At 47.9% G+C, this 23,060-nt stretch overlaps 4 protein-coding genes across 4 annotated transcripts; 3 read left to right on the top strand and 1 right to left on the bottom strand.

Annotated features, from left to right (window-relative positions):
• Positions 1 to 15: 15 nt before the first annotated feature.
• On the top strand, positions 16 to 12,834 carry mcm7 (minichromosome maintenance complex component 7). Its single transcript, XM_056600580.1, has 15 exons — positions 16 to 353; positions 2,082 to 2,161; positions 2,653 to 2,817; positions 3,043 to 3,167; positions 3,454 to 3,634; positions 3,876 to 4,013; positions 4,418 to 4,567; positions 5,199 to 5,313; positions 5,491 to 5,622; positions 5,935 to 6,018; positions 7,560 to 7,771; positions 7,896 to 8,161; positions 8,451 to 8,619; positions 9,786 to 9,895; positions 11,884 to 12,834. Exons 1-15 carry the CDS (start codon positions 323 to 325, stop codon positions 12,107 to 12,109), a joined length of 2,184 nt encoding a protein of 727 aa, XP_056456555.1. The 5' UTR covers positions 16 to 322; the 3' UTR covers positions 12,110 to 12,834.
• A 787-nt stretch (positions 12,835 to 13,621) lies between these two features.
• On the top strand, positions 13,622 to 15,169 carry LOC130390271 (uncharacterized). Its single transcript, XM_056600134.1, has 4 exons — positions 13,622 to 13,676; positions 13,774 to 13,843; positions 13,995 to 14,130; positions 14,378 to 15,169. The coding sequence occupies exons 1-4, from the start codon at positions 13,622 to 13,624 to the stop codon at positions 15,167 to 15,169; spliced, it is 1,053 nt and encodes a 350-aa protein (XP_056456109.1).
• Positions 15,170 to 16,133: 964 nt separating this feature from the next.
• cops6 (COP9 signalosome subunit 6) lies at positions 16,134 to 20,137 on the bottom strand. The gene is made up of 10 exons (XM_056600215.1): positions 20,047 to 20,137; positions 19,391 to 19,516; positions 19,091 to 19,222; positions 18,728 to 18,816; positions 18,563 to 18,625; positions 18,409 to 18,456; positions 18,107 to 18,221; positions 17,652 to 17,744; positions 17,266 to 17,366; positions 16,134 to 16,673 (listed from the first exon to the last, which is right to left on the bottom strand). Exons 1-10 carry the CDS (start codon positions 20,108 to 20,110, stop codon positions 16,533 to 16,535), a joined length of 972 nt encoding a protein of 323 aa, XP_056456190.1. The 5' UTR covers positions 20,111 to 20,137; the 3' UTR covers positions 16,134 to 16,532.
• A 9-nt stretch (positions 20,138 to 20,146) lies between these two features.
• LOC130390336 (F-box/LRR-repeat protein 12-like) lies at positions 20,147 to 23,036 on the top strand. The gene is made up of 3 exons (XM_056600213.1): positions 20,147 to 20,520; positions 20,648 to 20,723; positions 20,996 to 23,036. The coding sequence occupies exons 1-3, from the start codon at positions 20,420 to 20,422 to the stop codon at positions 22,040 to 22,042; spliced, it is 1,224 nt and encodes a 407-aa protein (XP_056456188.1). The 5' UTR covers positions 20,147 to 20,419; the 3' UTR covers positions 22,043 to 23,036.
• Positions 23,037 to 23,060: the final 24 nt, after the last annotated feature.

Below are 23,060 nucleotides of genomic sequence, written 5' to 3'. Positions count from 1 at the left end.
TATGAATGCGCGGAACTATTTTAGCCAATTGCTGACTTTCGCGCCACAGCACAGGACGTATTTAAATCACGTGACAGGGGTATGACCGCAATTTTCGCGCCACAGTGAAGGCACACCTCCAGAAGTCCCAGCAGTAGTTTTGATTGGTCCGCCAAGACGTCAGACTCGCGCCAGTTTTTGCAACGAGAGCAGAGCTCTGCCGAGGAGGATCAAGTGAATGAATAATAGTATCTTTCGCTTGTAAACTATATTTTTAAATTAAGCAATCGACTTCGTTGCTTATTCCGATTAAGCTGTCCGACTTCTGTTAGGATCAGTTATCATGGCTCCGAAGGATTATTCCGCGGAAAAGGGTAATGTTACGTTTTCATTGAACAAGCTGATTTGTTTCACGGCTGCAACAAGTTGCCGGATCTTAAGAATTAGCTCATTCTCAATGGGTCTAAAAGCAATCCAAAACCTAGTTTAAAAAACAGTGCCTTGTGACAGACTACACTCCGCTTCACTCTTATGTGTTTATGCAGGAAACTAGCAAGTTCATGGCGATATCATTTGTTTTATCGCCTAAGTTTTATCCTTGAGTAAATCCTATCTTAACAGTTGGGAGTTGTCCATTGCTATATATATTAAATGGCACTGGTATCGTTTATCAATATATTGTAGAATATTATTTCAAAGTTAGGTTGACTAAACTTTGAAGTTAAGCGTCATATCATATGTTACATCTGTTGTCGGTGGGTTTTCCGAGTAAGGAGACCCGGATGAGTCTCTGGGAAACAAAGGACAGCGCGCCAGTCGGTGGCACGTGGTCCGCAGCCTTTAAAGTGTCCGACATTAAAGCGGTCCACACGGATGTGGCCGGGGAGTGCATTCCGACCTAATGCATCCTACTCCATAACATTATCAAATGCGTTGTCTTGAGTTCTGTTAATTTGGCTCCAACTTCCTATTTATGGTCCTAGCCGCCTAGCGTAGCTTCCTCTTGGATAGCCACCTAGCGTGAGCTTCCTGTTTATTGTCCCTTAAGCAAAGCAATTTAATATATAATTATATGCCTAACCGTAGCTTCCCTGTGACGACACCTAAATATGCCCAACATAATTAAAGGACAAGCCTAGCTATCTATCATAGGCTTCGTATTTACTCTACAGTTGTGCTGCTGTGGCTACTTAGCGATAGCTTCCCGATTGCTCTCCTGTAAGCTAGCGTTAGCAAATTCGGGTTGGGTGGCTGGCTGCCATTACGATATTTTAGTCCACATCTATGTGTATTGCGCTAGTTTTGTTAGGTGTCTAATACACCGTCCACTTTAAATGATGTATTTATACAAATAAGACCCCACGTCGTAAGGAATAAATGGTTGCATCAGTATAAAGGCGGTTTCTGAAATTTGGAGAAGTTTCAACGGGACTACTTTATCAGCGCAGGGATCGCGAAGGGTTTCTGGGTGACAAGGCACAAAGCCATGTGCTGCTTTGTTTACAATAACATCCCCGAGCATAGAAAAACATTTATTCAACATGTAGACATTTGGCTCCTGTCTGGGTAAAAGCTGATTTTATTTACATGCAGGTTAACTATTTCGTGTGTTCAATGTATTATGAATGTTGGGACTTGTTCTTTTTACGATAAGTAGGTATATTTTTGATTTTCTAAAAATGGACTCTGAACTGAGTGCAACGCTTGTTATGTTTACACTCGTATCCGTTTGGTTTTCTTCAGAAAATTATTCCAATCGCACGCCTTAAACTGAGATAATTTTTCCTATAGTAACCAATCCAACCACGCTTTACATGTGCAAGTACTTACAGTAAGCAACGGTGACTCATCGATATTACAGTGTGCCGTATCATCTAAGGAAGGGGGTCGTCGGTGGGACAACAAATTAGCGCTTCAGTCTTGAGGCCCGCTGGTGGTGTTATTGTTGATCCAGCATTTTTTGCAGGGCCTTTTTATTTTCGATAACTATATAGTTAATGTTTGGCAATGTAAAAAAAAAAATATATATATATATATATATCCGTGGCCAACTGAATTCCAGTCGGGTTAAATGTGATTATTTTTCTTGATTCTTCTTTTAGAGAAATGCAAGAAGTTCCTTCAGGAATTTTACTCTGAGGATGACAACGGCAAGAAGGTGTTTAAATATGGAGCCCAGCTTGTAAGTATATTCCAAACTAAAATTAATTAATTTTTCAAGTTGGATTTCGTAATGAGAAATAAAATAATAAGCCTTAGTTTGATTGGAGGATGTAGAAAAATACTTTATAATGGCTGGCTGCCACTACCATTCATCCCCCCACAAAATAGGATGCATTCATTATTTTGCCAAGGGATAGCAATAATGCATTATATGTTTATTTATTGGTTCAGTAATAGTTTAATTTATTTTATATTTGGTTTGCTGCAACATGGATCGTAAAGCGTTAAATGAGCTTAATATCTTGTCAATCGGCCCAAAAATTGATTGTAGAATCTATACATTTTCCCTCTACAAAATCAACCAAATACAACATTCCTAGTTGGATCATTTATGCACGACAATATCAACACTGCCATTGCAACAAATGAAAGCGTTAAATATAATTAAACTGTTGATTTGGTGAGTGATTATTATGATGATGTTAATAACGTGTCTCTGGGTATGTGCAGGTGGCCCTGGCCCACAGGGAGCAGGTGGCGCTGCATGTGGACCTGGACGACGTGGCCATGGAGGACCCCGAGCTGGTGGAGAGCATCTGTGAGAACGCCAAGCGCTACACGGGCCTGTTCGCAGACAGCATCCACGAGCTGCTCCCTGAGTACAGGGAGAGAGACGTAAGTGGACGACGCATTGGAAGACATGCATGCAATGTAGGGGGGTACATGGGACAGAGATTCAAGGGATGGGGAGAGGGGGAGAGAGAGGGAAAGAGGGAGGGAGAGAGAGAGAGAGAGAGAGGGGGAGGGAGGGAGGGAGAGAGACTCTCTACAGTTCCGTATTTTAAAATACTTGGAACACAAGTTAAAGTGTACACTAAGCTAGCCCTTTGTCTCCCTCAGACCGTGGCCAGAGACTCGCTGGATGTGTACATCGAACACAGGCTGATGATGGAGCAGAGGGGTCGTGACCCCGCCGACACCCGGGATGCTCGCAACCAGTACCCCGCTGAGCTGATGAGACGTTTGTACGGTCACTTTTCCAACGGATAACTTAATTCTGTCCTCTAGTGACCTCTCAAGTGGTACGGTCCTCCCCCCCCCCCCCCCCCCCCCCCCCCAGTGGTATGATGGAACGACCCCCTCATTAGTGGACTTACCCAGCTAGTGGGCTCCAGTTGGGTAATTTACCCGTCATACATCATTTTGGACCCTCCCACTTGTGATGTCACCGGTGGGTAGGATGTTAATGAAAATCACCCGTACATATGAAACGGGGGCGCCCTTAAAGACTAATTGTTTTTCCATCCATAGCGAGGTGTACTTCAAAACGCCCGGAACGTCCAAGCCCAAGGTGGTCCGGGACGTGCGCGCCGACAGCATCGGCCACCTCGTCTCCGTGCGCGGCATCGTGACCCGTGCCACCGAGGTCAAGCCCATGATGGCCGTTGCCACCTACACCTGCGACCAGTGCGGTGCGGAGACCTACCAGCCGGTAAGACGAGTCTTTAAGGGTTTCCCCGTCAGGACACCTAATGCTCATTGTGGAAAACTGTTTTCCACAATGAGCGCAATATCTGTGGCTGAATTCAATTTCAGTTTATCTGCGTTAGTGTTACGTGCTTGTCCGCCCTCACTCAGAATCATTGTCTCAAGAGCCACATGCACCCCCTTTGTGTCTGTGTTGGTCGCATAATGCAGCCCGTCTCCCTAACGACCCTGTCCTCTTCCTCCAGATCCAGTCCCCAACCTTCATGCCCCTCATCATGTGCCCCGGGCAGGAGTGCGTGACCAACAAGTCCGGGGGCCGCCTGTACCTGCAGACCAGAGGCTCAAAGTTCGTCAAGTTCCAGGAGCTTCGCATCCAGGAGCACGTAAGGCCCTTCAGGTCTTTTTGATGGAGCCCTGTCCATAGCCCTGGTATAGTGGCAGGACGGTCTAGTAGCTAGGGTTTCTGCTCCCTGCCAAAGGGAAGTGTGTCCGAACCCACTGCGCCCTTTTTGACCTGTGGCTGAACGGCTTCCTACGCAAGCGTCTAGTGAACAAGACGATGATGCTCTATAAATGTCTACTTCCTACTACTTGAGCCGAGTGCTTTCTAGAACAAAGGGAAAAGGATTAACTTTATTTTGCCAAGGAGGGATATTTGCATTTCACCGCAGCAGAATTACGAAGCAGTGGAATAATTTGAGATGAAGTAAAATGTCAAAAGAACCAATTAAAAAAAGGCCCCAATAGGTGCAGGGCGTAACTCCTTCTCTCCTCTGGGTGGATGCAGAGCGACCAGGTGCCCGTGGGGAACATCCCCAGGAGCATGGCGGTGTACGCCCGCGGGGAGAACACGCGCGTGACCCAGCCGGGCGACCACGTGGCCGTCACCGGGGTCTTCCTGCCCCTGCTGCGCACCGGCTTCAAGCAGGCCGTCCAGGTACGCGCTCTGGAACCCCTGGTTTACTGCTGATTTGGGGTTGTTGGCGCTGGGTGCTCTACGGGAAGGAGCTGCAGGGCTGGTTGCTAGGGGAGGTGGGGTGATGCTATATCGCTGGAGGCAGAGGTTTTACCCTGGGGGGGGAAATGTATTCAAAGGGGCCCATATTCTGACACTCTACTTTTAAGTCCCGTCTAAAAACACATCTTTTTAAACTGACATATTCAATCTAATTCATTGTCTCCCACCCATTTCACCCCACTTGTGTAAATTGTTTCAATGTATCTTCTTCTTGTGTTTTTTATGATTTGTTGATTTTGTTTTTTAAACACTGCGCTGTAAGTTGAACTTGATTGCTGTGAAAGGCGACCACAAATAAAATGTATTATTATTATATTGTACCACCAGGTTTGCATTTCTAAATTGACCCTATAGTGAAGTTATAAGTTGGCCTGGATTTGCAGATGCTTGGTGGCTCAGTCCACTTGGAATGCTGGCCGGTCTTTGTACCCGTATTCTTTCGAAGTGCTTTGTCGTGACCAATCATCCCACCTGGTGGTCAAATGCCCCCTGTTTAACAGCGTCATTGGTTGTGTGACCGTTGGTTTTCGTCCCCTCATCCTGCCCCCAGGGTCTTCTCTCAGAGACGTACCTGGAGGCACACGGCATCACGCTCATGAACAAAACCGAGGATGACGAGCTGGGCACCGGGGATCTGAGCGAAGAGGAGATGCGTGAGATCACAGGTATATTGATTGTCTTTGTATTGATCCCAGATTGGTGTCTAGACGCCCCTCTAAGGGCTGCAGCGTCTGTTCACACCACTCCGTCTCTGGAGGCCAAGCGAGAGGTCCAACATAGGACGGTTCCTCAATCAGAGTTCCTCCACTCTAACGTACGATGTGCTCTGCTGTGTTTCGCAGCCGACGGGTTCTACGAGAAGCTGTCGGGCTCCATCGCCCCGGAGATCTACGGCCACGAGGACGTCAAGAAGGCCCTGCTCCTGCTGCTCGTGGGGGGGGTGCAGCAGGCCCCCAAAGGCATGAAGATCAGAGGTAACGTCCCGTGGGAAGACGCAGTCTCCAGATTGAGAATATTCACGAGTACTTTACGAACGTCGGGGAACATAGATTCAGTTACAAATGCTTTGCAACTTCGGAAATAAATGTTGATTATCGAAATATACATTATATTGGATATTTTAACGCGCAAAGGTACGAGGCATTTGCCCGTGAATGATTTGAAACAAGCAGGTGACTCAAGGTTATGTGTTGAGTGCTGTCTGTACGTCAATGCACTGACAATCTAGAAGGCACGTTGTGTCCATTGTGTGCACATATTTAGGTTTTTATTCTACTTGTTTCCAGGAACCATCAACATCTGTCTCATGGGAGATCCTGGTGTGGCCAAGTCCCAGCTGCTGTGTTACATCGACCGCTTGGCTCCTCGCAGTAAGTCTGTGTTCATCGACAAATGGAGGGTCTGAGATTTTTAAAGTCCTGCATTATTTAAATTAAAATAGGCTATATGCACTAGGGGTGAAACGGATCAGTGTGTCCACGGTTCGGTTCAGATAACCGTTTTGGGCCTCGGTTTCGGATACGGTTCGGATTAGGATCATGTCCGTGATAGTAAATAGGCGGACTTTTTTTTGACGGAGGGTTTGGGGGAGAAACACAAAAATGAATGAGACCCACAGGCTATTTGCAATGTGTTAATTGACTGCAATCAGACAACTTGCAAGGCTTTTTTGTGCAATAAATGTTCCCCTAAATGCATTTGAAAACATGGTGCACTGAGTGTAACATGTAAGGGATAACGGCCGACGAGGCTTAGAACTCTGGCGACGAGCGCAGCATGAAGCCAGAGTTGCCTCTACCTGTCCATTATTTCCATCGAACCGGTCGGCCTCGAAGGCCGTTATCCCGCTTATCACCCGTTTGTATTTATCTCCCGTATATTTAGAATATAATTGTATCAATTACTTTCTTTAAATTTAGGAATCGTGCGCTTGAAAAGCCCAGTTTGTTTTGAACGCTGACAGGCTGAAGGGAGGGGCGGGAAAAGTCTCATTGGCTCGGGCAGCACTGGAGAGAATGCATTCCGCTGGGTCCTAAACACCCTTTTGTTTCGGACGTAGGCTACAGTAGGCAAAATACGCTACATAAGGCAATGCCTTCATGAAACCGAAATCCGCGGATCTCCAGAATGCTCCGAACTGTGGTAAACGAACCGAACGGATTCGGATACAATTCGAATCCGCTGCAGGCCTAATATGCACGCAGTACTTCTGCATTGGTCTCAGAATGCTCCTGCAAATCCAGTTCCGGGGCTACTGAGATTCTAGAACAGAAGTGAACAAACCAGTGTTTTCATTTCTATGGTTGTTATCGTGTCAGACACCTAGCTAACAAGGTGTTTGTTGGAGTTACCAAAAATATCCGTCAATGATGTGAGAAGGATAGTCTGGGCGGTACACAACGGTGGTAGCTGCTAGTGCTGTCCTCCCGTCGTTGGAAGGACACTTTAGTTCGATTGCAAGCCATTGTGTGTCCACCATGCTAGTGTGTTTACATGCGTTCTAAAATCTTTGCTTCCGAACCAGATCTGTAGAGGCGTTCTGAGACCAATGCAGTGTTGCGTGCATAGAGCCCATTAAAGGGTAATCGTGGTTTGTTATGAGTTGGAACATGGGCAGCAGTAGTTCAGGAGACGGAGCAGGTTCACCTGTAGCCGTAAGGTTGCTAGTTCGAAAGGTTGCGAGTGTTGAGGTGTCCCTGAGCACGACGACTAACCCTAACCGCTCCCGACATGATGGCTGTCTCCGTGCACGTTTGTCACCGCCGTCGGTGTGTGAAAGTGTGTCAATGGTTGTAAGTCACTTTAGACGAAAGCGAATGTGTGTTATATGACGGCGTCTTGAGCACTGCTCCTCCCCCAGCTGGCGGTTCACGGAGCTGACCGTAGCCTCCCTGTGTCCCCCCCCCCCCAGGCCAGTACACCACGGGCCGCGGCTCCTCCGGCGTGGGGCTGACGGCGGCCGTCATGAAGGACCCCCTCACCGGGGAGATGACCCTGGAGGGAGGGGCCCTGGTGCTGGCCGACCAGGGCGTCTGCTGCATCGACGAGTTCGACAAGATGGCCGACGCCGACCGCACGGCCATCCATGAGGTGATGGAGCAGCAGACCATCTCCATCGCCAAGGTAACCGCGCGTTGTCTTCTTTGCTGCTTATTATTGTATTCTTAAATCATCATCGTTGAAAAAATGTTTTCGCCATAATGATCATTTTTAAGTTGACCTCTGACCTACCGGTCTCTCCCTCCAGGCGGGCATCATGACCTCCCTCAACGCCCGCTGCTCCATCCTGGCGGCGGCCAACCCGGCGTACGGCCGCTACAACCCCCGCAAGACGCTGGAGCAGAACATCCAGCTGCCCGCCGCGCTGCTGTCCCGCTTCGACCTGCTGTGGCTGATCCAGGACAAGCCCGACGCCGAGGCGGACCTGCGGCTCGCCCAGCACATCACCTACGTGCACCAGCACTGCCGGCAGCCGCCCACCCACTTCACCCCCATCGACATGAAGCTCATGAGGTGAGTGGGGGGGGGGGGGGGGGGGGAAGAAAGAAAGAGTTCTCAGACCCCGGAGTCAACCATGCTAGGGGGACAGCCAGCTCATCGGGAGCAGTCGGGGTTGGGAGCCTTGCTCGGGGACACTCGGCTAGGAGGAGCCGGGGATCGAACTAGCAACCTTGCGGTTTTAGCAGCCAACCCGCTCCACCTCCTGAGCTACTGTCGCCCGTTGCCTGTGTCCAGATGTATCCCAGCCCTGATTGGTCGTCCACGTATTGACCGCCTTGTGGTGTCCCCCCCCCCCTCCCAGGCGCTACGTGGCCCGCTGCCAGACCAGGCAGCCCGTGGTGCCTCAGGACCTGGCCGAGTACATCACCGCCGCCTACGTGGAGATGAGGAAGGAGGCGCGCGTCAGCAAGGACACCACCTTCACCTCGGCCCGAACCCTGCTCTCCATCCTCCGCCTGTCCACTGCACTGGTGAGCCCTGTGGCCTGTCCCGGGGCCCTGAGGCCTGCCCCCGGGGCCCTGAGGCCTGGTGAGCCCTGTGGCCTGTCCCCGGGGCCCTGGGGCCTCAACAGTGGCTCAACAGATGACTGCTCTCAAATGTGGTCCATTAAGAAAATGTTTCTTATTTATTATGTTCAGATTGTTGAAAGATTTAGTTTTGCCGAAGCGTGGTTAAACAAGTTCACCCTTGTTTCTGATTTGCTTAGAACTCGTCTGAATGAATGTTGAACTCGTGCACGCCATCCTGCTGAGTCCTCATTAGTCCGGACGCTGTTGACTGGTCGTTCTAGTTCGGTGAAGTGTTTGCTAAAGTGCTTATAGTGCAGGTAGTATTGATACCTGGCCTACCGCCCTGTAAGCACTTATCTCAAACGCTGGCACGATAGTCCTCTGTCTGACCAGGGTGACCCACCCCCGTCAGCATACCTCAATCAAAACGTCTGGGATCATCTTGTTCACGTCTACATCCAAGTCGTTCATCGGCTAGACGTCTGAAAGCGTCCATCAGCGTGTCGATTCGCTCCCGGGTGTCAAAAGTGCTGTTTGTGCAGGTAGAAGAGTCACCCTTCCTACTGCAAAACCAGCACTTAAGGCCCACGGGTTAGCCATGCTCTACGTCTGAATGGCCACTAGGGGTGCACTGCTGTTTTTGGTCTGTGTGTGAATGTGTTTTATCCATGTTATCTTTTCGCCGACGTCAGGGACTGAGAGTTTGTCTGGAGTAGTAACTCATGAACCCTTGAGAGTAACCCGTGGTCCAGACGAACGTGTCGGCTCCGGTCAGCTTTGCAGGGTGGGCAGTCAGCCTGGGTGCTTTGGAGCCGCTGTGCAAACCCATGCAAAACTGACCGTGGCGCGACCCCAGTGCGCCTGAGGTCCACGTTGTCCGCTGGGATCTTTTGTGTGCGTGTTGTCGAACCTCTGAGAGACTTGCCGGTGTTGAGAGGCGGAGACTCGGGCAATTGCCAGCCTTCCCAGACGGCATTGCACTTGTCTCGGTCTGACAGTGCCGGCACAGCGCATCCCTCCCCCCCCCCCGGCAGAGTGTAACGTGTCGCGTCAGTGGTCGACACCCCTGATGGGTTTCAACGGGCCGTCGGGTTCTGGGATCTGACCCGCTGGACACTCTTCTGCAGGCGCGTCTCCGCAACGAGGACGTGGTGGGGAAGGAGGACGTCAACGAGGCCATGCGGCTGATGGAGATGTCCAAGGACTCGCTGCAGACGGACAAGTCCGGTACCACCAGGTCAGTGTAGGGGCACGTCTTTGGGTTGGAAGCTTTGAGTCTGGTTTCTAGGGCTTTGACTTTTGCCCAAAAATCATATTCGAAGCTTGTTTGTTTATTAATATTCGAATATATTCTAATATTTATTAATAATATTTTGACCATTAAATGCCTTCAGTAAGACCTGGATTGTGCTTCGCGAGGTTTGTTTACCGGCGTTGTTATGGTTACCGGTCTTGCGTGTTCCAACGGTTTATTAGGTTTCTAATAAATCGCTGTCTAATCAATACTTCATTCGCTGCCTCTTCCGTGGTCATTACAATATTATAGACTGCGTCGGGGTTCTCTGACGTCTCTCCCTCTTGGCCTGCCCATAACAGGTTCCAATATTAAGGGCTGCCTAATATTTGTTCGAATTTTGATTTATTTTTTGATATTCGATTTATATTAGAATAACGAAGTTCGGAGTCAAAGCTCTAGTAGTTTCATGGTTGGGAGCTTGAGACCTGGGATCAGGCACTTTGTTGATGACCTTAAAAGTGTAGAATTACGCATCCTGCGTTCCAGTCCGTCGACTCTACTAGACCGCGCAGACGAGGCTTCCTGTTCACACAGGATACCCGAAACAAACCCAAGCCCTTCAGTGGTTACTCAAAACCGCCTCTCTGCATCACACTCGACTTATATGAGGTTATATGAGACGGCATCATAAACTGTGTAGACTTGTGATGCACGTTTCCCACACTAGGATACCTTGACTCCCTAGCCCGCCCGCGGCCATCGGCGCATCTGACCGCCCCGGCTGTTTATGAGCCCCCCGTGCGCTGTCGCACAAGCAGCTATTTTCTTAAGAGGAAGTCGTAAAAGCAGCTCTTCGTTTTTTAACGGTTTGCGCTCAATGGCTGCTCATGCTTCAGCCAATCGTCTCGCGCCTTACGATCGCTGTCGCACGTAAACATTGCCCGGGGGTCTCCCGGTGCTAATGAAGAAGTGGAAGCTGTGTTAATAGCATGCAGTCAGGAAGTGGAAGTCCGACGACAGCAGCTGTCTGTCTGCTATTAAAACCGGTTTGGGTCGGCGGTAGGAAACCCAAGTGTGAAGACCGTCCATCGAGGACAAGTGATGCATAAAGTGGGAACGGGTTAACCTCTTCAACGTCAAAGGACCCATATTTGGGGGGGGGGGGGGGGGGGGGATTTTAAATTGGGTTCTTAGGATATTTATCGGTTGGTATACATTCTCAAATTTGCATTGAATTGATTGATTTTCAATCAATAAATGCTCTACTTTACTGGAATTAAATGTTGATCTAGGTACGTTGCCTAGCAACGGACGATCGCATCCAACGTTGCCATGCAACGGACGATCGCGTCGTCGTGAGCGTCACAAGACATAATAACATTAAACAGATGACACTTATTTTACAAATTACGTTTATAGCGTCGCTAAATTTATATTTGTATTGTATTTAATTGTTTAATCGCATTTATCTAGTAAACTGGTGTCTAAAATCGTGCACTTCTATACTTACACTTTATTGAGTGCACTTTGAGCAAAAACGCAGAGTGCGCCAAAACGCAGAGTGTGCACTGGAAGTACCTCGGTGGCGCACTCGAAACTATCTAAAACTTGAGCGTGGACCGATGGACACTTTCCACCCTCAACGGCCGCCATCTTGTCTACGTAGCGGAGGGGGCGGCAATTTCAATGATGGTGACAGATGATAATTAATTTCACTAGAATTATACGCTTTAAACACTCGGTTCACTAGCTCAATACAATACAAATATAAAGTAAAAACAAGTGTTATCTGTATTATGTTATTTCATCTTTGGCAACATGAGCGCAAAGGTTTTTTGAAACCTGCCCGGCAACGGGACAATCGCATCGAACGATGACGTAATGTTTCGAACGCAGATTACGAAGGCGGTACAATTTGACAATTTGATCCGACCCCTGACCTCTCCCCCTCACTGACCCCTCCCTCTCCCTGTGCCCCGCTCCTCCAGGACTCAGAGGCCGGCCGACGTCATCTTCTCCCTGCTGCGGGAGCTGGCCACGGAGGGCAAGGGCGGGCGCGGCGGGTCCGGGGGCGTGGTGCGCATGGCGGACGCCGAGCAGCGCTGCGTGACGCGGGGCTTCACCCCCGCCCAGTTCCAGGAGGCGCTGGAGGAGTACGAGGAGCTCAACGTGTGGCAGGTCAACCAGGGCCGCTCCCGCATCACCTTCGTGTGAGGAGGAGCAGCAGCAGCACGCCCTGGTGGCCCCCCAGCGCCACTACAGCCCTGTCAACAGCCCCTCCACAACGGACCCTTTTAACTGACTCCCGCGGCGCTCTCTGGTTGGCTGCGCTGCTTCACGTTGAGCACGTTTATTTTTCGAATGCACAATTAAAAATGTACGTCTCGCCGACATGGTGTTGGAGCAACGCAATTTGGACTTTCCACAATCCTAGCTCTTCTTTCATTAGATTTGGGGTTACAGTTGATACTTGTAAATATGTATTTTGAAAGCAGTGTATGGAACATTGACGGACAATGTTATGTGTTGGCTGTGTTTTGGATGGTTTTGCTTCGCTTGTTGTAGGATGCTGAATATTTTAGCAATGCATTAATTGATTTGTTAATAAACTTTGGTTTAACAATGAGTTACAGTATGACAATTTTTACAGCAGAGGTTTTTCAAGATGTCAGTTTTTATATGGGCAAAACCAGCTGTTTAATGGTTCTTTTTTTCTGAGTTTTGCTGTGTAGACAATAATTACTGCCTTGGTTGCTGTGTGGACATGAAATGCTATTGCACATCAGCCTTTGTCCTTCCATCCTGTATTCTAAAATGTTTTAAAGACCTTATTTAAAAATACCATGAATCTAGATTATGTTCAACAATTTCTTAAATTTATGAGTTCTATGAAACGATGCCTTTCACATTTGTGTGCTGATCTTTTAGACGAGCGCTTGGTAATAACTCGCGTTAACAGCCACATGTGTACACATTCGTTGGTGGGTATAACTGCGATTTGCAGAACAGTTTAGCATCATTAGTGTGAGTTGTATTTTTTCAGAAGGCCTCCAATTTTTGCAAAGTTTAAGGTTAAAATAAGCGATTTGACTGAACATGCACTATATGAATGTTGCTGTATGGAAGGGTTTCCATTTCTTTTTTGGCTGGGAGACTAGTCTGCAACCTTTCTGAGATGCAGGTCTTGTCCCAGCAGGTGCTGCCTCTCTGTAGACTTAATGAGGAGTTTCCATTTGAAGTTTGGGCTCTTTATTGCTTTTCTCTTCCACTCCAAGGCGCTTTAATTCTTAATAGGCACCAGAAGCCCATTATTACAAGGAAGGAAGGGCCCAGGTCCGGGTCTTAAAGGTGGTGAAATCCTATTGGATATCAGCGGTGAGTGACACATGGAGCATGTATATAACCCACCTGCCTGCCTGTAGAATGAAGTCGTCCTACTCAACCAAGGTAAGCTATGCTATGTTATACAATGCAATTTTTAGATTGATCGTTGGTCATATTTAAAAAAGTACAAATATCTTTGTGGTAAAGTATAAGACGGCAAACATTATTCTATGTATTCCCTTGATCTATTTGATTCTCAATATTTCAAAAACAAGACAATTTACTTTGCATATCTTCGTTACCTTGTTGCATATTTTAGGATGTAGTCGGTTAGTAAATACATTTTCTAATGAATTAATATTTCATTTGACCACCATTGTCTGTCATCCCAGTGGCGTCAGGATGATCTTTCCCTTGTGGCTCGCAGTGGCCGTATGCTGCCTTACATGGCTTCCAGGTTGGTTCTGCTTTCCTTCATCTCCCCTTACCACTCAAGATCAGAAGTCATTGAAGCAAAACACAAAGCCCAATACTAACCGCAACAAATTTACCAGGTTTGCTCGATGCCAAGTCCTTATTGGATGTCATCAACCAGGAGGGTAATTCACATTTTTTCCTCTTATCGTTATAATATATATAAGTCCCCTCTTTACTGGGTTTAATCTATAATTGACATATTTGATGTTCTGAATGATCTTATTTTGTCTCACCTGAGTGAACGGTACAACTCGACTTGGTCTCTTACCCTCACAGATGTGGTGGGTCCTCCAATCAGCATAGACTCCGCACGGGCCAACGACTTCCTCACCCACTCCCGACCCAAGCGCAACGTGGACCCCAGATGGCACAGAGGCAACCCCGACTTCCAGTCCTTCTACCGCTACTACAGCAGCATCGGACACACCGAGGGGGTGAGACGCGTGTTAACGTCCCCAATTCCTGTCTTGTAATCTGGTGAATCTCGCTGAACGTACATTCTATTATTTTGCTACCATGGTTGTCCACAGTGGACCTGATAGTAGTTCGACTGCTGCAACCGTCTGGGTCCAATCGCACAACGTGAAGCCAGTGTTCCACTTATTCGTGACGGCTGGTCTGCTTTGTTCCTCCTCTTGTCCTCCTGGCCTGACGCCCCCCCCCCCCCCCCCCTCGGTGCAGCTCTATGAGATCGACAGGCTGAGGATGCTCTACCAGCAGATGCGGAGCCTGGAGCAGGTCTACGGGCCGGACGCCACCCACTACCAGAACAAGCTGGGCATGCCCGTCGCCGCCCAGTGCGACCCGGCCACCGACAAGAAGTGCAAATACCTCCCGCCTCCCCCCCCGGCCATGAAGGGCCGGTTCCTGCCAGAGGAGCTCCCCGCCACCCCTCCCCCTGGCACCCCTCCCCCTCCCCCCCAGCCCCTGATGTCCCAGGCGGACGTGCTGTACCTGTGCAACCCCAAAGACCCCCTCTGCAAGCCGCACATCGTGTACCTCCCCACGGGCGCCATACCGGTGCTCTGCGACCCACGCTACCACCCCACCTGCAAGCTCCAGAAGACCCCGCCGCCGCCGCCGCCGCCGGCCCCCAAGGCGTACGCCCCCCCGCCCCCGTCCATGGTGATCATCAAGAAGTCGTCCCCGCCCGGCCCCCTCCGCTCCTTCAAAGGCATGGAGTACGACTGCGACCCCTACTGGGACCCCGACTGCCTGATCGACCACCCGCCCCGCCCCGTCCAGGGCAAGGTGGCGCTGGTCCCCCGGCCTCCCGCCTTACCCGTGGAGGTGGAGGAAGCCCCCGCGCCGCCCCCTCCACCACCCCCCCCAATGAAGAGGATGGTCCCCCACCCGTACGCCCTCTTCTACCCCAACGCCTACAACCCCGTGGACGACCTGTACGACCAGGCCCGCTTCCAGTACCCGCAGCCCGCCGACCCCGCCGATGAGCCTGTCGAAGACGGCCAGTAGACGGCCCCACCTCCACCACCACCACCACCTCCACGACCTTCCTGTTTAAACCAAAGACTTGTGATTCAAATATACTGGCTCAAGACATCAAGCATGCCTGGCCTCTTTCCTGCCAAGTGTACAGTTAACATCTGTGTTCAAAGGGCAGGTAGCCTGTTAATAAAACCTGCACCTCTAAGGGCTGTCGTAGTTTATTTTATTTTTTATTTTGTAAATCCCACGCTACACGCAGTTTAGGAAGACATGCCCTGCGTAACAAATCCTTTCTGATTCATTTGGGAAATAAAAAGTTGAAAACACAGTGCTCAGTGAATGGTATCACTCTTTATGAATTTAAGGAGCTTGTGTGAACAGAAATAATTTGTTCTCAAATAATTAGTTCCATACGGCAGGTAAAAAAGGCAGACTGTTAAAAGGAAAGGCAGCGATTTACAAGCACAAGGTCATTATTTTGGCTACTGCAGGGGATTTAACAGCCAGAAAACTGCTGACTAGAAATAGAGACCGAACTACCATCTCCTCTCATCCCTCCTCCTTTCTCTATTAACAGCCTAAATGTCTCCTCTCCTTACTACCCTTTCCTCTCCTCTCTCCTAACTACTATTTCCTCTCCTTACTATCCTCCCCCTCACTCCTAACTATTATCTCCTATCCTTATTAAATGTTCTAATGAATCTCTCTACCCTCCTAACTACCCTGTGTCCTCTCCTAAATATTCTCGACTTTCCCCTCCTAGCTTCCTCCTCTCAAACTTTCCTCGCCCCGGGTCGGAATTTCAGGGCCAGCGGGGCTTCAACTTCAAACGCTGAGCAAACACACCACAAAGACCACGAAGACCACTTAAAAATAAACGGCTACGTATCCTCTTCCAAACGTAAACCAGATTCTGTGTAAGCTCACTAAACGTCAGCAAAGGTGTGTGTATACTAGTTGCTTTCACTTTTATATTTATTTGCAGGTTTGATTAATTCAAAAAAAGAATACAAGTCCCATGAAAAATCAAGTTATTTATTACATACGAAAACATTCAACATCAACGGAGCAAAGCAAATCAAAGGGGGAGAGGGCTAAAACATTTTTTTTAGGGGATCATGTACATGGGATTTATCTGAATGTGCACTCAACATAAACCATCCGAAGTGACTTAGATCTCTTTATACCAAGTTGTGTAGTACAGTGTGGGGGGGTATTTTGTTTTCGATGCGCTTGCATTTGACCAGGAACATCCAGTACATTTGTCTGACCTGACCAAAAGAAAAAAAAAAACGAAGAAAAAAGAAAACCAAAAGAAAGGCGAGCAAAAAAGTAAAGATAAACCAGCAGTGCTTGTGAGTTCATTGTGTTCTCCAGCTCCTCCCGCCGCTCAGAAGAAGAGTCCTCTCATCCTGCGGCCGATCCCCTGCCGGTCGTACAGCACGTTGAACTTGTTGATGAACTGGTTCATGCTGTTGCACGTCTTGGTGATGGACCCCAAGTAGGCCATGAGGCCGACGTCGTTGCATTGCTGAAAGTGGAGGGGGAGGGGTTCAACGAATCACACTGGCTTCGTAACAGCATGGGAACATCTGCGTGCTGTTCCTTATTACATTGTGTTATATCATCCCATGCTGGTGATGAAATACATAACATAATAATAAATGAAGCGCTCAAAAGTAAGAAATAAAATAACATCTAGAATCTCACCCCTGAGGTTAAGAGATCATTAAGATTCATATTTATTTTTCTTCTACAATTCAATGGTTAAAGAATGATGTTATAATATCAATTCATGCATCAATTAATCTCAACACACAGGCATGGCCTAAAGAAAAGAGAAGTTTATATATGGACTGCTTCCAATGTTGTGTTCGTCATACTAAAGAATGATTTAATGCATGTGTAGTGAATAATAGAACATTAAAAATATATATATCGTATACTAGATCGCAATATTGGTCGAAATAATCTCATTCAATTATTTCCCCAAATCGTTCAGCCCTACTTGAAACCACTGAATGGATCTAAAGGCAAATCTCCACCTAGTGGAAAATAAAGTTCAGCCCTATTCTAACTTCTTTACAGAATGCCTTGGCCATATTCCACCGGCAGGAGCTTACATCGTAGAAGTCTGTTTTGAATGCGATGGTGCTGAGGACTGGCAGTCGATGGCACAGAGCGTTGGCCTCCCGGAGGATCTCATGGTTAAACGGCACCTCGCCTGGACCAACAGATAGGGAAGAAAAGCTAAATTAATAATAATTAAGTCAAATAAATATCAATAATAATTGTCAGATCCACCAACATGTACAAGGCTTTGGAAGTCAGCGGGGGACATCCCAAACCCTTTTGTTGTTTGACGAAAGGTACTGTACTTGATCCCCAAATGGAGCAAGCATCCCCAACCCTTTCTGCTCATACCCGAAATTCCCTGTGCATCCCTTTTGAAGGCTGCATCTGGGATCTCCTGAAAGACTAAAGAGTTCACTCTCATAGATGATCTCACCTGCATCCACCGCCTTCACGTACTCCAGGATTATCCTCACTCGGCTGTGGAGCATCTTGATGGCACTGTGCTGCGCGATGAGGTGTTCGGCCACTGGGGAGACAGAGGAGGAGAGCTCACACAGTAGACTCCACACTGACACGATCCACACGATGAGCTAACCGGCTCATTGTAGCAATACTGTGCTGTCAAGTATAATCCGACGAAATAGGACAACGGTTCAGTGAAAAAATAACCGAAACAAGTCTGATGGCCGGCCCATTGTTCGAGGATCGGGTCTCTACAAATAAAAAAAAGATACCCATCAAAGGATTGGTCACCTTTAACCCCAAGGTGATGGAGGTGTGTGAGTGGGTCGAAATAATAGCAAAAATGACACGGCTGGGCGTCTACTGCGCTGAACTTTGAGGATGTCCGACGTCAGCGAGAGAGAGGGCGAGATGATCAATCCTTACCGGTGGAGTTCTCGCCCGTGCCCGTGGCGGTCATGCGAGCCACGTGGTCGACGCCGATCCTCTCTGCCTCCTCAGTGGCCAGCGTGTAGGTGAGCTCCGCAAACAACATGGTGGCCTGGGAGGGAACCATTCAGCAGCGACCACGTTTAGTTTTTTTTGTGGGAATCCATATTCTGTTATAAGAATACGTGAACACATTTGATACTAATGCAGCCCTCACACACCCTTAACTATTAACACATGTCTAGCTTCATTAATGTGGCTGGCAGAAGAACATTTCGGTACAGAGAAGGGGTCCTCACCTCGCCATTGATTATGTCAATCACTGACTCGAAAACTGTAACAGGAAGCTGCAAAATAAAATAAAAGGCAATGTTATTCTTTTCCCAAAGCGGAACTGTAATACATAACGCTTTCGCACAGAGGCCCTGGAGAAAAACATATGGCTGGACTCACATCTGTGTGTTTGGTCAACGGGTTGAGTTTCAGGAACAGAGGACTCTCGATGATCTCACAGATCTGCCACACGGGAAAGAGCAGCAGCCAGATGAATGTAACCAGTAACAAGAACAATATGTTATACGGGTCGACCCAATGTGTTTGCTCCTCTGCTCAGTATACCTGCTTATGAATATGGATGTCAGATTGTTCTGGTGGACCTCCTGTAGTGTACCAGCCCAGGAACTCCATCTCTTTGAACACCTGTTTGACTGTGAAGGATATGAGGGAATATTACAATAGGAACAGGATATTATTCCGAGCAAAGCTCATACGGCGAGTGTCTATGTATTTAGGACATAGTATATGCTCCTCAATATGCTAGTTTACATTTGGGGAGGCAGAGGGAAGGTAAACATCACACTGAGAAAAGAGCTGCACGTCTGATGCATAGAGTAAAAGGTTAAAAGAAGACAACCGGAAAACAAACAAAGAGACAGACAAGGCCTTGAAGACTAATGCACAGGAAGGTTGTGTTCCTCTCACATTGTTCTTCCTTGGTGTAGTAGTACTCTTTGTCGATATGTGCTCGCTCGTCTACGGTGTGGGAGAGCAGCTCGAAGGAGTTCATCACCTCAATGTTTCTACCTTCCTGTTTCCCAATCAGGGCTCCAATCACTGCAACAAATCATATACTCGGTTAGTAAACACGACTTTGAATTATGTTGAATCAGAAGGATTCAAGGTATAACTTGCTTGGTTTGCAGTTTGTCAAGATAACATCACATATCTTACTGCTCATGGGCCCTATTTCAGTGAGGCGCGGAACAGTGAATTATACAGTACCCTGCATCGGCCGCCCCTCCTGTGAGCGAATCCGTATCCAGTGATCTGATATATTGAGGATGACGAGTGGATGCAAGGCAACAGACACGCTGCCGGTGAGCCCAGAGGCCATGACGCTGGGGCTGGCTGCGTTCACACACACACACACACACACACACACACACACACACACACACACACACACACACACACACACACACACACACACACACACACACACACACACACACACACACACACACACACACACACACACACACAAAATGGAAGATGAGCACCAAAACTTGACAATACCGCCCTGGTTCCAATTGCGAAAGTTCGTGACTTTACAAAGTGGTTAAAGGAGAATGTGCTAGTGGCTGTTATAATGTATACGAGTTGTTTTTCCGATCATGATCAATAGTGTTGCTGTGGGGGACATCATTTAATGAATACTCCACTGAGACACGCCAGTGACTGATGACTTTGTTGACAGTTATGAATTTATGCTAGCTCACAGGGTGGTGTATGCGTGTGTGTTAGCGCGCTTATTGTACAGATCCCTGGTGTACGATCTGTAAACACGGAATGCGAAACATGCAAAGGAATATTTAACACCATATTGGCCAGCATATTATTGTGTGTTAGCCACTGAAGGGGTATTAATAGACACATACCGGCGCCGTCCACCTCCATCCCTCCACCATTGCTCGTCGCCATCTTGTCCGATGAACCACGCATGCGCGCTGGGTTCTTCCTCCCCTAGTAGAAAACCAACCGGGGGTGGCGCTGTTACTGCAGATGTTAACAACAAACGACAATTGGGAACGATTATCGCGATCATGTCAGATTCCTGTGGAGGAACATGGCAGATTTTAAAGTATAGTGTTTTCATTAGCATCGTATATTTGGGATAATAATGGCATTTGTGAGTCGGTTTTTAGACTAGGTACTGTTGTCGCGGTGAGAAATCTTTCTTCAGTGTTTGTGATCGTATGCAACGGCGGTGCGTCGGGATATATCTTCCGTGTACAAGAGTTTGTTTACAAAATGGAAGATTTTCGAGTCTGGAATCTGGATTACTTCCCCGAGAATATTTTAATTGATATTTTATCGTATTTAGGTGTGCGAGAGCTGGTCAGAGCGGGAAGGTAACGTGAGCGGTACTCATTGTTTCTGAGCGTAACTATCCGCTTGTTATGTATCGTATTCAAACACAGTAAACCTCTATGTTGTCACTCATATCATCTGATTATATATTTCGTGACTCTTTTTCAGGGTGTGTGAAAGATGGAAACGTCTTGTGAAAGACCAGAGATTGTGGAGACTTGTTGATCTCACTGCCTGGAAAGGGGTACGAAGGCATTTGTTTTGATTGACTGTGTTTGACTATTTGGTTGTTCTACCAACAACATAAATCCTACGAGACGAATTAACAACGTGTACGGGTTATGCATCTGATGTCAATCAACATTTACTTATTTTCCATGATCTTATTAACAATTCATTTACAGGAATCATAAAGGTATTAGTTGTCAAAAGTTCAAATATTGCGTTTTCTTTTGTCTACTGGTATGTTGTCATTCTTCACCCCATCTATTATCCTTGCTGCTCATTGTTGGTCAGGTGACATCCCGCATCCTCTGGGTTCTACTACGCCAGTACCTCGGCTGTGGGCTACGGTGCCTGCGGTTGCGTGGCTTGCTGCTTTCGGCAAGGGGAGGCGTCTTTTTATCCAAGTCCTGGCTCAGAGCTTTGACGCTCAAGTGCCCACGCCTGCGCAAACTCTACCTGCTGCACACAGACCTCAGAGGCTTGCCCAGCTGCCATCTCCTCCCACCGACGTTGCAGGTGCTGGAGCTCCGTGGCTGCGAGCTGCCCCCAAGCTTCTTCAACCTGACCCCTGGTAGTGAGTCGCCGGGTCATGGCGGCGCGCCCTCCAATGTCGGCGCCCAGCAACCAGAACCGAGCGCGGCAGGAAAACGAACGGGCTCCTCGTCGGGGGTCAGCATTGAGCGACTGGTCCTCAACAACGTGCCGTCCTTCACCGACCAGCACCTCCAGAGCCTGACCTCCTGGGATAGGCTGAGTCGCCTAGAGTTGCGCGACACTTTCCGCGTGACGGCCAACGGTCTGCGGAGCTGTGCGGCCAAACACTCTGGATCGGGCCTGGAGGGGCTGTCCAAGCTCAAGTTTTTAGAGATAGGCATCACCGGGAGGCAGGGCTATCAGCTACAAATGGCCTCACTGGGTCTGGGGTCTGGCTGGCTGGGGCTGGAGGAGCTGAGCCTGGGGGGGAAGGAGGTGGGTCCGGGTCTGCTGTGTGCCAGCCGTCTCAAAGACCTCCACAGCCTCTGCTTGTGGGCGTGCACTCTCAGCGAGATGCAGGTACTGAGGAGCTGCAGGATGATCCGTCAGCTGCGCAAGTTGGAGTTCCTGGAGGTTTTCTTCCAGCCAAAGCAGGCCCCGCCGCGGGTGGACGGGGAGGGCAGCGACCAGGAGGAGGAGGAGAGGGACAGTGGGGAGGCGGCAGGTGCGAACGAGGAAGAGGACGGCCATAAGAGACAAGACGGGAACGACCCCATTCCGCGATTGCAGCGGTCGTTAGCTGCCCTGTTGCCACACTGTACGCTAGTGTTCACCAACTGTTCTGTTCAAATAAATTCTGACTAGATTGTCACTTTGTTATGTACTCGGCCAATTGACCATGTTCTTGTCTCTTTAGCCTTAACTCCATTGTATCTACACAGTCTCTATGTTTTATTAACACAACGGTCTCAACATGCAGACAGGAAGCTGCTACTTGCTAAAGCCAGAACTAGCAGATGTCAGCTATTGAGATGAAGGGTATACTGTTCGCAATGTTCCACCTGTTTCCTGTTTCTTCCATTTGTAAACAACCAAAGCTTGAACTCCAGTGATCACATAAAACATGGTAATATGACCAACCCTAATGAGGTCCTATTGTTTTCCTTTTGTATTTGTTACAGCTGTGCCTGGGCATATTGGAAAAAAAATGATGATACACTAATGGCACATTAGTGTATCATCATTACTGTATCCAAAATAGTTATTATTTTAAATATGAAAAAATAAATCATGGGAACACCATCTGTGGAAGTTAATTCCTATTTTGAATAAACCAACGCTCAACATTTAATTATATATAAATATTTATTTTGTATAGTGTTATATCTATTGTTTTTCAATGAAACCCAAACACAAAAAAATCATGCATTTATTGTTTTACACTGCACTTAAAAAATAATAATAAATAAATGAGACAGAACAAAGTTACTTAAAACCGACACACAAAACAAATACATAACTGTTTGATTCATAATAAATTTCAGTTCCTAAGAGAAAAGGAAAATATTAATACGAATTTGAATTAATATTTTCAAGTCACGCCCCTTCCGGTAGAGCCTGTGAGATCGAAAAATATTAATGGTTTCAATGGAGAGAAGATTTTTTGTTTTCTTTGCTTGAAAAATTATCATTTAAATCCACAAACAACAGATGGGTAATCCGGGGCATATAAAGACTGGGACCAGAAAATAGTTACTTTCTCTCCATTGAAACCCATTCATATTTTTCGATCTCATAAGTCCCATGGCCTCTACCGGAAAGGGCGTGACTTCGCCACGCTATGCAGCATCACAAGTCCCGAAGAATGGTCCTATTTTGACCA

The sequence above is a fragment of the Gadus chalcogrammus genome, chromosome 10 (genome assembly GCF_026213295.1).
Source record: "Gadus chalcogrammus isolate NIFS_2021 chromosome 10, NIFS_Gcha_1.0, whole genome shotgun sequence".
NCBI lineage: Eukaryota > Metazoa > Chordata > Actinopteri > Gadiformes > Gadidae > Gadus > Gadus chalcogrammus.
The sequence above is the reverse complement of the archived record's forward strand: the minus strand, read 5'-3'. Positions and strand labels throughout refer to the sequence as shown.

What these genes read in the sequence shown, in the direction of transcription:
- mcm7 (XM_056600580.1), top strand. Translation starts at nt 323, where the DNA reads ATGGCTCCGAAGGATTATTCCGCGGAAAAGG. An exon ending in AGCTTCGCATCCAGGAGCAC is followed by an intron (nt 4,014 to 4,417) that starts GTAAGGCCCTTC and finishes GGGTGGATGCAG; the next exon opens with AGCGACCAGGTGCCCGTGGG. An exon ending in GACAAGTCCGGTACCACCAG is followed by an intron (nt 9,896 to 11,883) that starts GTCAGTGTAGGG and finishes CCGCTCCTCCAG; the next exon opens with GACTCAGAGGCCGGCCGACG.
- LOC130390336 (XM_056600213.1), top strand. Translation starts at nt 20,420, where the DNA reads ATGGAAGATTTTCGAGTCTGGAATCTGGATTACTTCCCCGAGAATATT. An exon ending in GAGCTGGTCAGAGCGGGAAG is followed by an intron (nt 20,521 to 20,647) that starts GTAACGTGAGCG and finishes ACTCTTTTTCAG; the next exon opens with GGTGTGTGAAAGATGGAAAC. An exon ending in ATCTCACTGCCTGGAAAGGG is followed by an intron (nt 20,724 to 20,995) that starts GTACGAAGGCAT and finishes ATTGTTGGTCAG; the next exon opens with GTGACATCCCGCATCCTCTG.
- LOC130390271 (XM_056600134.1), top strand. Translation starts at nt 13,622, where the DNA reads ATGATCTTTCCCTTGTGGCTCGCAGTGGCCGTATGCTGCCTTACATGG. An exon ending in TCACATTTTTTCCTCTTATC is followed by an intron (nt 13,844 to 13,994) that starts GTTATAATATAT and finishes TCCTCCAATCAG; the next exon opens with CATAGACTCCGCACGGGCCA. An exon ending in GCATCGGACACACCGAGGGG is followed by an intron (nt 14,131 to 14,377) that starts GTGAGACGCGTG and finishes CCCTCGGTGCAG; the next exon opens with CTCTATGAGATCGACAGGCT.
- cops6 (XM_056600215.1), bottom strand. Translation starts at nt 20,110, where the DNA reads ATGCGTGGTTCATCGGACAAGATGGCGACGAGCAATGGTGGAGGGATG. An exon ending in ACATCCATATTCATAAGCAG is followed by an intron (nt 18,626 to 18,727) that starts GTATACTGAGCA and finishes CCCGTGTGGCAG; the next exon opens with ATCTGTGAGATCATCGAGAG. An exon ending in CGTTGACCAAACACACAGAT is followed by an intron (nt 18,457 to 18,562) that starts GTGAGTCCAGCC and finishes TTTATTTTGCAG; the next exon opens with CTTCCTGTTACAGTTTTCGA.